Source organism: Phocoena phocoena, chromosome 5 (genome assembly GCF_963924675.1).
Source record: "Phocoena phocoena chromosome 5, mPhoPho1.1, whole genome shotgun sequence".
Classification (NCBI taxonomy): Eukaryota; Metazoa; Chordata; class Mammalia; order Artiodactyla; family Phocoenidae; genus Phocoena; species Phocoena phocoena.
Window position 1 is genome coordinate 136,581,016 of NC_089223.1, and position 13,243 is coordinate 136,594,258.

At 62.5% G+C, this 13,243-nt stretch overlaps 1 protein-coding gene across 3 annotated transcripts in view; it reads left to right on the forward strand.

Annotated features, from left to right (window-relative positions):
* Nucleotides 1-12,747, forward strand: part of CPZ (carboxypeptidase Z) — a 28,398-nt gene extending 15,651 nt beyond the window's left edge. For all 3 annotated transcript variants that reach the window (XM_065877621.1, XM_065877623.1, XM_065877624.1), the window contains 7 exons: nt 1,034-1,230; nt 1,760-1,921; nt 2,331-2,489; nt 6,250-6,385; nt 8,087-8,226; nt 11,298-11,397; nt 12,296-12,747. In XM_065877621.1, coding sequence (XP_065733693.1) covers nt 1,034-1,230; nt 1,760-1,921; nt 2,331-2,489; nt 6,250-6,385; nt 8,087-8,226; nt 11,298-11,397; nt 12,296-12,645 — 1,244 coding nt within the window. In that variant the 3' untranslated portion in view covers nt 12,646-12,747. The remainder of the gene's footprint in view (nt 1-1,033; nt 1,231-1,759; nt 1,922-2,330; nt 2,490-6,249; nt 6,386-8,086; nt 8,227-11,297; nt 11,398-12,295) is intronic.
* Nucleotides 12,748-13,243: the final 496 nt, after the last annotated feature.

Genomic DNA, 13,243 nt, shown 5'->3' on the forward strand with positions numbered 1-13,243 from the left:
TCCATCCATTCATCCATCCATCCACCCATCCATCCATTCATCCACCCATCCATCTATCTGTCCATCCATCCATCCATCCATCCATCCATCCATCCACCCATCCATCCATCCATCCATCCATCCACCCATCCATCCATTCATCCATCCATCCATCCACCCACTCATCCATCCACCCACCCATACATCCGTCCCCATATCCATCCATCCATCCATCCATCCATCCACCCACCCATCCATCCATCCACCCATCCATCCATCCACCCATCCATCCATCCATCCATCCATCCATCCATCCATCCACCCACCCATCCATCCATCTACCCATCCATCCATCCATCCATCCATCCACCCACCCATCCATCCATCCACCCATCCATCCATCCGTCCACCCATCCATCCATCCATCCACCCACCCATCCATCCATCCGTCCATCCACCCATCCACCCATCCACCCATCCATCCATCCACCCATCCATCCATCCATCCATCCATGCATCCACCCACCCATCCATCCATCCACCCATCCATCCATCCGTCCACCCATCCATCCATCCATCCACCCACGCATCCATCCATCCATCTATCCATCCATTCACCCATCCATCCATCCATCCACCCACCCATCCACCCATCCATCCATCCACCCACCCATCCACCCATCCATCCATCCATCCATCCATCCAAGGGCCAGCTGCCTTTGCATCTAAGCACCAATGTATACTCTACTCTATTGCACAAACGTGAAGAGTGGCCATGAATGAAATTCCCACAGACCAATGACAACTCATATTATTATTAATCAGTATCTTTGATCCATCATGCTAATAGTTATGGCCATACATCACAGATGAGCTCAACAAAAGTGATGACCTTGATGAGACCTCATTAGTCACAGAGTCGCTTGGGCCAAAACGAGTAGGAATAGGCTCCAAAACAACTGGCCACCTTTGCCGTGTGGGCCCTCAAGTCTCTGGGGACCCTGGGGCTTTGAGATGATGCCACCAGGTCACTGTATCGCCCCCCCTCCCGCAGTGGAGCCCGAGGTGAAACTCATCGGGAACATCCACGGCAATGAGGTGGCGGGCAGGGAGATGCTCATCTACTTGGCCCAGTACCTGTGCTCTGAGTACCTGCTGGGCAGTGCCCGCATCCAGCGCCTGCTCAACACCACCCGCATCCACCTGCTGCCCTCCATGAACCCCGACGGCTACGAGGTGGCGGCCGCCGAGGTGAGCGCCCCCAGGCTGGCCCCGGGGCTGCCGCCTTCCACCCTCCCCTGTTCGCTCACCCCCTAGCGGTTGTGCAGGGTCTCTGTGCACAGGTGTCAGTGGGCCTCAACATCCTCAAGGTCCTGCTTGGGGGTGGGGAGGGCGGCAGACGCTGCGAGTTCTCTGGTGGGTTCAAAGGCAACATGCGCTGTGGAAGCAGGATGACGGGGGTGGCAGGAGCCGGACTGTGTGCTGGCTGGAGGGGGGCCTCCAGGAGAAGGTGGCCCTGGGCAGGGCCTGCGGGAGGTGGAGTGAGCAGTGCAGCCCTGGCGAGGGGTATTCCAGGCAGAGAACAGCCAGTGCAGGGCCTGAGGTTGGAGGACCAGCCCAGAGGCTGGAGACATGGCAGAGGAGGTCAGGGGCAGCTCCCAAGTTCATCACGTGAAGCCAGAGAGAAACCACAGCCCTGCCCGCGACCCTCAGCCCAGCCCCGCGCCTCCCTCCAGAAGGATCAGGGGGGGGGCATGCTGACCCCCCCGGGTGTGTTCAGGGTGCCGGCTACAACGGGTGGACAAGTGGGAGGCAGAACGCGCAGAACCTGGACCTGAACCGCAACTTCCCCGACCTGACGTCCGAGTACTACCGGCTGGCCTCGGCCCGCAGCATACGCAGCGGCCACATCGCCATCCCACAGCACTACTGGTGGGGTAAGGTAGGAGCCGCCGCGCGCCCCTCTGATGCAGCCGAGGGTCTCTGGTGTTCTGGGACCCTCGGGTGTCATCCTTCCCCAGGGCAGCAGAGCCTGGCGGTTAGCAGCCTTGGCCTCTGAGCCTCGGTTTCCTGCCTGCAAAATGGGGATGGTTCTCACTGGGCCGCTGGTGGGATTCGGGGAGCGGGTACTGAAAGCACCCGGAGTCTGGCAGGTGCTCAGGGGCGGTGCCCCGGAGGGCTGCCTGGAGGGGGTGGCATCCCCAGGAGGTGGGCAACAGAGTTCCAGGCCAGAGGATGGGCACGTGCGAGTGCCCGGTGGGGCCTGAACGGAATCCTGAATCTTGGGCGTGGGGCTGGGTGGTCGGCGGGGACGTGCCTCGTCCTGAGGACTGCCTCGTCCGCCTGGGCAGGTGGCCCCTGAGACGAAGGCGATAATGAAGTGGATGAGGACCATCCCCTTCGTGCTCTCCGCCAGCCTCCACGGGGGCGACCTTGTGGTGTCCTATCCCTTCGACTTCTCCAAGCATCCCCAGGAGGAGAAGATGTTTTCTCCCACGCCCGACGAGAAGGTGAGAGGCTGGGCAGAAGTGCTGTGGTTGCAGGAGAGGCAACAGTGTGGGTGGTGCCCTCGGGGGCCCGGAGTCCTTCCGGTTCTGAGCCGGTGAAGCCCATGGAGCTCTGAAACATTAGGAGCCTTCTAGGCCCACCTCCAAAGCCCCTCCTCCAGGAAGCCTTCCAGCCAGCCGGAAGCAGCCCCTCCCTCCTCTGGCTGCCCCCCTTCCATCAGTGTCTCATCTCGTCTGGGAGCTCCTGGGGTGGGGACCCTGGCTGAGTGGCCTCCCCCCAGGCCGCCCCTTGTCTTCTGTCCTCGGGAGGCTGGAGTTCCGGGCAACACCGGCAGAGGGCAGCGCTGCATCGTGCATAGCGCCCGGCTGGCTCCCGGCGCCTCCCTCCTTCCTGTGGGTCTGGCCAGTTTGTTAAGGGTCAGGTACCCTGGGACTTGAAGATACAGTGGGATCAGAGTAGGAATTTTGACCCCAGCGGTCACGTGGGCCCTGAGGAGACCCTTCCCGCCTCCAGGCCTGTTTCGCTCGCTGCTCAGACCGGCAGGGCATGAGACCCGTGATGATGGCTGGACCCCTCACCAACGCCGTTCTTCCCTTCCCCGGGGGCACCCCCTGCCCTGACTGACAGTAGAGGCTGGTCTCCTGGGAAGGGCATGGGGGTTGAGGCCAGGCAGTGGGTGATCTTCGGGGGGTCACAGCCGAGTGCACTGGAGCTTAGCTGCCCCACTGCCCTGATGCCCCCGCCCCCCAGGCCAGCTCCTGCCCTCCCACCCCATCAGGAGGCAGGAGACTTCCCTGCCCTTCCGGGAAGACAGTTTGATAGTCCTTCCTTGACCAGCCCGGGGAGGCTTGGGAGGGTCTGAGCTGTCCGCCTGGCCACTCAGCAGGCCCCCTGGTGGACCGGACTTGGGGTGGAGAGCGAGGCCTGGCCTCTGCTGCCTTCTCGCACTTTCCACCCGGTACTGGGGGCAGGGCAGGGAGGGTGGGACTGGTCCTGGACAGACACGTGCCCGGAGCTGGCTCCCCTCGTGTTCTCCTCCTGTGGCCACCCAGAGGTCGACCCTGCCTCACCCAGTCCCTCCCTGTGTGTGGCCGGTCCCGTAGACTGGGCCCTAGGCCGAGGGTCCTAGTTTAGGGTGGGAGACGGAGCCAGAAACGGGAAAGGATGAGAAGGTGTGGCCTGGCCAGAACAAGGGGCTGCCCAGGAGGCCGGGGACATGCAGGGATGGTGTGTGTGTGTGTGTGTGTGTGTGTGTGTGCGCTGGATCCTCCGCCTTACGGTGGACTCTAAGGAGGGTGTCCTCAAGGGGCAGCTACCGCAACGGAGCCTGAAAGAGCAGTGGCGACTCCGCCAGACCCCCAGGAGTGAGGGTTCAGGGGCCTGTGAGCAGTGGGACTGGGGAGGCCCAGCAGGGCTGGGCTGGGCCGGCCTCCTCCAGGGCTGGGGGCGCAGAGCCCGTGTCTCCTGCGATCGTTCCCGCACTTGTTCATTCTCGCTGCCACTCATTCATTCAGTCAGTCACTCCCCCACTGACTACAGCCAGCACGTGCCTAGCACCTGGAGGGGCGCCAGGGTCTGTGCTTGGAGCTCAGCCAGGGCCCCCTGGGGTGGCTGGGTGACCTCCGCTGTGCCTGGCCTCCGCCCGCTGCGCTGCCAGGGATCAGGGCCAATGCCTGGGTGAGGCCTGTGTCCTCCAGGCAGGAGGGGCCCCTGGCCGCTGGACTCAGCATCTCTGGATCTCAGGGGCAGGTGCGTGAAGACGCCTCTGGGGGGAAGTGCGCCTCCAGGAGTCCCTGCCGAGTCAGAACCCTGAGAACTTCCCCATCAGCCATCAATCATCGATCATCGATCGATACTCCTTCAGCCTCGCAGCCAGTGGTGGTCTCTGTGGAAACCAGGGTCCCAGGGGAGGCTTGGGGAGTGGGGGCACGTGAGGGGGGCTTGGCCAGGGGGACCAGTTAACGCCCCCAAACTCCCACAGTGCCCGGTGGATGGGGGCCAGTGCCTCAGGGCAACGTCCAGGCCGGCCAGGGCTGCCTGCCTCGTCCCCCTCTGTCCCCCTCACACCTGCCCTTTCTGCCCAAATCCTACTCCCCAGCTGGGTTCAAGCTCCGTCCCGCCGACCAAGCCCTCCCTGACGCAACCCACCCCCAGTGGGAAGTAGCTGCAGCGCATCCAGGTCCCGGGCAGGCCGGTCCTTCTCCGTGGCCCTGACCTGTGATCCTAGGCCCCTCGTCAGCCCATATCTGCCCCTCCTAGCAGCCCACCGCACCCCACCTTGTTTCATCTGGGGGGGGTCATTGTCTCTGTGTCCTTCCGCCACCGACCCACCACCCCGCCTGGACTCTGGGTGGAGATCCTACCCCCAGGTCGGGCCTGTTCCCAGCCGGGCCTGGGGCTCCAGCGCCCTGGGGTTGTAGGGACTGGTGGTGACTTCCCCTGCTCTCCTGAGGGGGCTGACTGACAGGTGACAGGAGGAGGCCCCAGGGCAGGATGGAGAGAGAGACCTTCGAGAGGGGCTGGCCCAACCTACGCCCACCAGCCTAGGTCCCGCTCTGCAGACAGGCGGTGGAGGCCCGGCCACTGTTCCAGAAACAGCCCCGTCACCACCTGGACGCCTGGCTGAAGATGGTTGACCACAGCCCGCGGGTGACAGGGGCTGCTGGCAGGATGGAGGTCCCTGACCGCCCACCTCGGTGACTGAAGGACGTGCGTGGGCTTGTGTTTTGGGTGCTTGGTTTGCGTCTGTGGGACCGAGTTGAAACTGCAGTCTTATCCCTGAGAAAGTGGACTCATCCTTCCCCAAACCCAAGGTCCCGGGGTCTGAGTCGCCAGGAGAGACTCTCACTCTGGCCTGGAGCAGCCCCCCATTTCTGACCCCACCTGCCCACCTCCCCTTTTCTTAAAGAGGGATGCCCAGCCCAGGACAGACCTCTCAGGGCCGCAGGGCCTGAACAGGCCCAGCACAGGTGGGCCCTCCTCCATCTGACCTCTACTTGGAGCCTCCGTCCTGGGTCAGACCCGTGTCCGGTCCTGGGACGTACAGGTGGCTGAGTCCAGCCTGGGGGAAGGACCTGGCGGCCCTGTGGGGTGGGGAGTGTAACGGGGGAGCTCTGGGCTGGGGGAGGTTAGTGGGGGAGGGGCTCCGCACCACCCAGGAATCAGGGTCGCACCCAGACGGGCCCTGCCCCCGAGGCTCCCCAACAGGGGGTGGCAGGCCCCCTGAGCTGCATCCCAACCGTGGTGGGCACTGCACGTGGTTATGGCAGCAGGCCGGTGGGCGCCCGCAGGGGCTACTTGTCTCCTAGGGAAATGAAGTGACAGTCGTCATAGCCATTCGCTTGGGGGATGAAGTTAGTGAAAATGAGCCCCATGCCAGCCTCCCGCCTCTCCCGAGGCCTGCCCTCTGCACAGCGGCAGGAAACGCTTTATAAATTGCAAAGCTGACCTCCAGGTGCCCTGCCAGTGTCCCCACAGGGTGACCCCTTCTCGAGAGGAAGCCCACGCTCCCTAGCCAGGCGCGTAGGGGCTCCATGATGCGCTCACGTACCCACCACCGGCGCCCCGAGCTCTGGCCGTCCTGCCTCCGGGCCTTTGCACGTGCTGTGCCCTCTGCGTGGACCCTGGTCCCCCTCCCACCCGAGCTGCAGGCGTTCCCTACGGTGGCCCTTCCTCACTGCCCCCAGCTCGGAGGGCGTCCTGCAGAGCGCCCACCTTCTGGTCTTGCCCTCGAGGGGACCTCTGTCTCCATCTCCTTTCCAGATGTTCCAGTTGCTGGCCAAAGCCTATGCCGATGTGCATCCCGGGATGATGGACAGGTCGGAGAACAGGTGTGGGGGGAACTTCCTGAAAAGTGGCAGCATCATCAACGGGGCAGACTGGTACAGCTTCACGGGAGGTGCGCCCTGGACCGGCGGGGGCGGGGCTGGATGGGGCGGGGGCGGGCTGGCGCCTCCTCCCAACAGCCTCTCCTGGGAACCCGATTCCGGAGCTTCCGGCACAGGGAGAGCAGCAGGGATGCCTCACGTGTGGGGAGACTCACGCTCTGGGGTGGGAAGATTAGGGCGTGGCTGACCTTAGTTCTCTCGCGGCCTTGGTGAAGTTCACGTGCTCCTGTCGTGGAAGGGCTAGACTGTGACTTCCCCATTGCCAGTTTTGTGGTTTATTTAGTGGTCACTTAACATCTCACGGTTCCACCCGTGACCAGTTCTTTTTTGCCTTTTGGGGTTTAGTAGGGTTGCCCGATGGAATATGGGATTCCCCAGTTAAATGTGAATTTCAGAGAAGTAAGGAAGAGTTTTCAGTTCTGTCTAAATACTGTGCAAGTCCCAGATATTGCACGGGATATACTTACACTAAAACCATATTCGTTGTTTCTCTGAAATGTGGGAGCAGGTGACACCCCTGTGTCATGGGGACACTGGAGGCTGGGCCCACATGCTTCCAGGTGCTGCCGGCCACCCCTCCACACCAGCATGACCCTTATTATTCATGTCACTTGGCAGATGAGGAAACTGGGCTCAGACAAGAGTAGGACCAGCTCGAGGGCCACGGCACGTGGTAGAGCTGGGACCCACCCTGCCCGTGCCCCCCCTTCTCCTGTGGAGGTGGAGAGGGAGGCCCCTCAGCTCCCGTTCCAGAGCCACTTTCACCCCCTGCTCAGCTCAGCACCCCTGCTGCCCACGATGGCACGTGTGGTCCTTCCCGGGGGTCAGGGAGGCTCCTCTCCCTCCCAGGATCCAGACGGACGGGCTCCCTGACCCTCGGGGGGTGGGCTCCGAGTCTCAGGCATGACCTGTTTCTGGGGTCTGCAAAGGCCCCACTGGGGGGCTGAGCCTGGGAGAGGCCAGCTGGGCTCCCCTCCCTCGGGACACGGACCCAGGGAGGGCACGGGGCTAGTGACCAGGGACAGAAGGGCCATCTGCAGGGAAGTGTGGCCTCTCTGTGGACGTGACTATTAAGTCGGGAAGGTGGCCGCTGGGTACCGGGGTTCGGAGTAGGCTCTGAAGCTCTGAAGGCCGGGGCTCCCGCTGCCCCATCAGGGCCCAGGGCTGCCACAGAGCCCAGCTGCAGCTCCTGCTGGAGAAGACCTCCCAGAGCAGACGGGGTGGAAGGCAGACACGGGGGAGGGGGACGGTCAGCCCCACTTGCTCCGACGCCTCTGCCGTCTCCCTGGCTGGCCATCGGCTTCGCTGGGCCAGGCTCACCCGGAGATGAAGGTAGTAGGACCTTCTTCCCTGGGCTGTTCTCGGGACCGTCCAGGTAAATGGACGTTATCACTGGGGGTTCAAGCCAGGGGAGGGCCAGCAGCTTGGGCCCCAGGGGCACGGATGGCCCCCACAAGCTCCCAGCTTCTCTGCGGGAAGTGGGCTTGCTCCTTGCCCCCCAAGGGGCCGCAGGGATGCTGCGTGAGCCCGCGGACGTGGGCGCCAGACCACTTGGTCCACAGTGCGGCTGCCCACTCCCTGGACCTTGGGTGGGAGCTGTGACGTTCCCGGTCTGCTCGTCTGGGAGGCGCGGGTAGGACCACAGCCCCTGCCAGCTGCCCGGCCCAGGGCCCTGCGGGGGCCGGCGTTGAGAGCCACCCGCTGTGCTGCAGGCATGTCCGACTTCAACTACCTGCACAGCAACTGCTTTGAGATCACGGTGGAGCTGGGCTGCGTGAAGTTCCCGCCCGGGGAGGCCCTCTATACCATCTGGCAACACAACAAGGAACCGCTCCTCAACTTCGTGGAGATGGTGAGCTCTGGGCGGCCCCCGGGGCCCGGCATGGGGAGGGCCAGACCCAGGCCGTGCGGAGGGGCTCAGCGCCCGTGCTGTCACACGATTACGCTGTACTTGCTTATTCGTTAACCACCTGTGTTCACGAGTGAAGATTCACCGGCCACCCTGGGGCGGCTGGGGACACCACGGGGCGTACAACAGGGCCCCCGGTACAGGAAAGGTCTCAACAAGGGGAGCGCAGGGACCAGGGCAGCCCAGGAGAGGCGCCTGACCCAGCCTCAGAGGCCACGGGGGTCTTCCTGGAGGAGATGGCACCTGGGCTGCATCTTGAAGAAGGACGGAGATCAGGTGACAGGACAGGGACCCCTCCGGCAGGGGGGACAGCACATGTTAGAATTCAGTGGGGCGTTTAGGCCTGCAGGGGCGCCGTGGCCAGAGGAATGGGGCAGGCCCTGGTCGGGGGCGGGCCCAGAGGTGATGGCTGGGCAGCATGGTGTCTGTGCCGTCCAGGCAGGGCCTTGCGCAATCTGCCCCTGGGACTCAGAGGGGAGGTCACGGGCTGCTGGGGCAGCAGTGAGGCACCCGGACTGAGGGGTAGCCCCCCCACCAGTTATGGGGCTGAGGTCACCCAGAGGTGGGCAGGCTGTGAGCGGGGGCCTCGGAGAACGTGTCTATGATCACCCGTCACTGGACCCCGAGAGCCGGGTCTCCCAGTGGCCTGGTGGGGACCACTGGTGGGGACCACGTGCCGCAGGTCCCACTGCCTCTCCCAGCCCTGCCCCACCCCTCAGTCTCCCCAGCATGGCCTGCCACCAGGGGATGTGGTTCTGAATAGGATAACACTCATGAAAGGGACACAGGAATTCAAAATGGAACGACAGTGCTTTTGTATTATAGAAGCCTCTACATTTTGCTTATCCTTGAGCATTTTTAAGAATCATAAAAATGGCATGTTACTGCAACGTCCCGGTAAGAAGCAGGTCCTAAGAGGAAGACAGGATTGCCCGAGGGAGACAACGAGGGGCTGTGAGCGCACAGAGCTTTCAGTTGGTGTCCACGTGTCATCGAATCCTGACACCAGCCCTGGCCAGGGGATGGGGCTGCCCCACTTTTTAGATGGAGGAACAGGGGTGCTGGGGGAAGGATCGTGCTGGTCAGGGGTCGCTGGGCTCCCATCCTGGCTCACAGAGTCTGTGATACAGCCAGAGGAGGAGACAGAGGGTCAGAGAGTGACCGGGCGGGTCCAGTGTCACCAGCCACTGTGCAGAGCTCGAACTCAGATGTGCCTGCCCCAAACGCCAGTTCTGTTGTCGAGCCCCCTGCTTTCTAGAAAGATCAGGAACCTTTCTCCAGGCAGGAAGCAAGCCGAGCCTCCGGACCAGCAGCTGTAGCAATAGGAAGGAAGCAAGGCCGCGGATAATAACTGGGCGTTCTTAGCACTGTTCCTTCTCTGCAGCTGTGCCAGTGACCTCGCTGCGGGGCCTGGTCATCATCGATAACGGCTCGAGGCCAGGCCTCTTGGCTCGTTTCGTTTTACGGCTGTCTGGTGAAAATGAGTTTTAAGGAGTCTTAAATGGAGCTGGGATTGCTCCGTGGATATTGTATGTGAAGGCTCGGGGTATAAAGATTTAATAGCAAGCGCGATACCGTGGAAGGCTGGGCAGCACATGGCCAGGCGTGGCCGGCCTCCCAGGATGGCCCCCAGGACAGCTGCCCGGGCCTCCTGATAAGGATCCGTCTGTCGTGTCCACTGAGGCCTTTTGCACAGTGATCCTGACCAGGCCTGGGAGGGGGGCGTCTACATCCCCCTGGACAGGAGGGGAGGGGCAGGCGCACCATCTCTCCTTCTCTGCCTGAGAGCTCCACGTCCCTGGTTCTGCATGAAGGTGACTCCTCAGCCCGAGAACGAGGTCGGACCAAAATCTCGCTGGTGCGTGCTGGGATTACATGAGGCCCTACTGTGTGCTGGCCTCTGTTCTCAGGCCGCGGGGGAGGGGAAAGGGCAGATGACATCGCAGTGAGGTCAGGGCTGGGAGAGTGGAAATCAAGACCGTGGGACCCCAGAAGAGGCCCCTGATGTGGCCAGTCACGGAGGGCTTCCTTGAGGAAGAGGAGTGTGAACTGTGTCTCTAAGGGGGAGAGGAATAGGCCAGGTGAGGGAGCTGGTCAGGTGCTCTGAGCAAAGGAAGGGCCGGGATGCAGGCTGGGGGTCCGGGGGCAGCCTCCGGGGATAGGGCAGCGCCCATGCGCTGTCTTCCCTCCCCCCAGGGCGTCCCGGCCGCCTTTGATGTGAGCTTCAACCTCTGGCTGTTTGCGGCCCCGACAGAGTAAAGGGAGTTCAGCGTGTTTGTTGCTGATTGTTTCAGGAGAACTGTGCATGGGCTCAGGGCTCCAGGAGGTGATTTCTTCGGAAAGTGCGGCCTCCTAGTCTTACTGTGATGCGTGCAGGAGCTGCAGGGCGTGTGCCCGGGAAAGGCTGTGCTTAGGACCCACCAGGAGGGTGGGCCGTCCTGCCTCCAGCTCGGCTGGCTGCTGCGGATCACGTGTATTAATTCTTATTTCCTGAGGTGGGCACGGTGACCCTGTGTTACAGATGGGGAGAGTGGCCCGAGATGCCGGGTAGCTTTCCAAGGTCAAGGAGCGGGTTGGTGCCCGGCCAGGACTGACACCAGGGTCCAAACCCTCGGGCCCGTGTCCTCCCGCTGCCCCACGCAGCCTTGGGACCTCGGCTCGGAGAGAAGCTGCCACGCCGGCTCTACCTGGGAAGGCAGGGGGCTCAGCGCTCAGGGCCCAGGAGATGATGTCAGCCAGACCCCCGAGCTGGACTGTGGGCCGTTCACAAACCCAGGACGGGGTTGATTGCCGCAGGGGGACCCCAGAGGTGGGCTCACTGGTCACCCTAGCTTCACAGATGAGGAGACCAAGGCCCAGAGGGGGTGTGGCTTACTCAAGATGGCGAGGCGAGTGGTGCAGAGCTGGGATTAGCCAGGCCGTTTCCCTGGAGACGGGTGGGGACTGGCTGGGAGGGCTGCCGGGCGCTCAGCAGGGTACGTGCCGTACCCATGCCCTGTCCTTGGTCTCCTCAGGTGCACCGGGGCATCAAAGGCGTGGTGATGGACAAATTTGGCAAGCCGGTCAAAAACGCCCGGATCTTAGTCAAGGGCATCCGCCATGACATCACCACCGGTGAGCACTTCCTGGGGCCACGTGGTGCCGGCACCTGCAGTGCTCAGAGCATGCCCGCCGCTCCCTCCATCCTGCGCTGGCCTGGGGGGGTGAGGGTGGGGAGCCCTGGGGTCTGCATCCACCACGAGCTGTGTCTCCCGCAGCACTGGGTCCAGCGGGGGGGTAGGGGTTGCGCTCACGTCCTGGCTGCCAGTGACCATCGATGCGGATTCCATGTTCCTCAAGAAGTGACTGCTGGGCAAACCTTCTCAAAGACTACAGGAGGGACCCCGCTGGTTCCTATCCTAGAGCTTACATCCCACTGATAAGCTGGGGTGCCCATGTGGGCTCCAGGTGCCCTCAGGGATTTCACAGCGGATTTGAAAAATACTGTACATTGTGATGTGAGTTCCTTGTGGAAACACAGTCCAGAAGAGGGAGGGATAGCTAACTGTGTGGGGGATGGAATGGTCTGTGAAGGCTTCAGAGAGGAGGTGCTGCCTAAGCAGGGTTTTTTTTTTTTTTTTTTTTTTGCGGTACGCGGGCCTCTCACTGTTGTGGCCTCTCCCCTTGCGGAGCACAGGCTCCGGACGCGCAGGCTCAGCGGCCATGGCTCACGGGCCCAGCCGCTCCGCGGCATGTGGGATCCTCCCGGACCCGGGCACGAACCCGTGTCCCCTGCATCGGCAGGCGGACTCTCAACCACTGCGCCACCAGGGAAGCCCCTAAGCAGGGTTTTGAGGGATGAATAGGAGTTTGACAGAGGGAGCAGGTGGGAAGGACATTCCAGGCCAATGCAGAGGTAGACCTTTGGGGTCTGCTGCCCTCCAGGCTGACGCCCCCCTGCCGCCCATTACCCATCATCAAAAAGCTATCTGAGCCCAGGTCTGAGAGTCATTTTCATTCCATTTGTCCACAGCCCCAGATGGTGACTACTGGAGACTGCTGCCCCCAGGGTCCCACATCGTTATCGCTCAAGCCCCTGGCTACTCCAAGGTCATCAAGAAAGTCATCATTCCTGCCCGGATGAAGAGGGCCGGCCGTGTGGACTTCATTCTCCAGCCGCTGAGGATCAGACCCAAAACGTTCCTTCTCGGGCCACGGAGAAGTGGGCCCGGAGGTGCCGGCCCACACAGGGAGCCCGAGGAGTCCAGCCAGGAGCCCCTGGGGGCCCGGAGACAGCCTGCGGCCGGCGGCAGCAAGCCCTGGTGGTGGTCCTACTTCACGTCGCTTGGCCAGCACCAGCCACGCTGGCTGCTCAAGTACTAGGCACCCCCGCCCCCCCATGCGCTCTCTTGCTCTTGAGTCCATCTTCCAAAGACATCCCACGAAGTCGTTTTTGTTTTATTAAAGTGTTTCTATTCACCTCCCGCCTTGATGAGACGCTCTGTGTGTGAGGCCCTGCAGGGGAAGACATGGTCCCTGGAGGAGAGAGGGTCGCTTGGGCAAGGGCTCCTCTGTCCCACAGGCAGCCAGTAGCGGGGTTGCCCTTCAAACCCTTCTGTGTGTGGCCCATTCCCAGAAAGTGAGGTCTTAAATCCAGAGGGGCCTCTACTTTACAGACCGGAAACCGAGGCTCAGTGGGGGCCGTGACACCCCAAGGTCACACATGGAGAGAGTGGTGCCAGGCTGGGAGCCGAGACTCTGGGTCCTACAGTTGAAGGTTGTGTGTCTGGGAATATGTGGAGGTTGGAGGCCACGGAGAAAGGTGGGGGGAACCTGGCTGGGGGAGTGGCGGGTGAGCAGCAGGTGACCCCCTCAGAGTCACAGCCTCAAGGGCAGGAGAGCTGGCAAGAAGCATCACCCAGGGCTTCCCTGGTGGCACAGTGGTTGAGAGTCCGCCTGCCAATGCAGGGGACACAGGTTT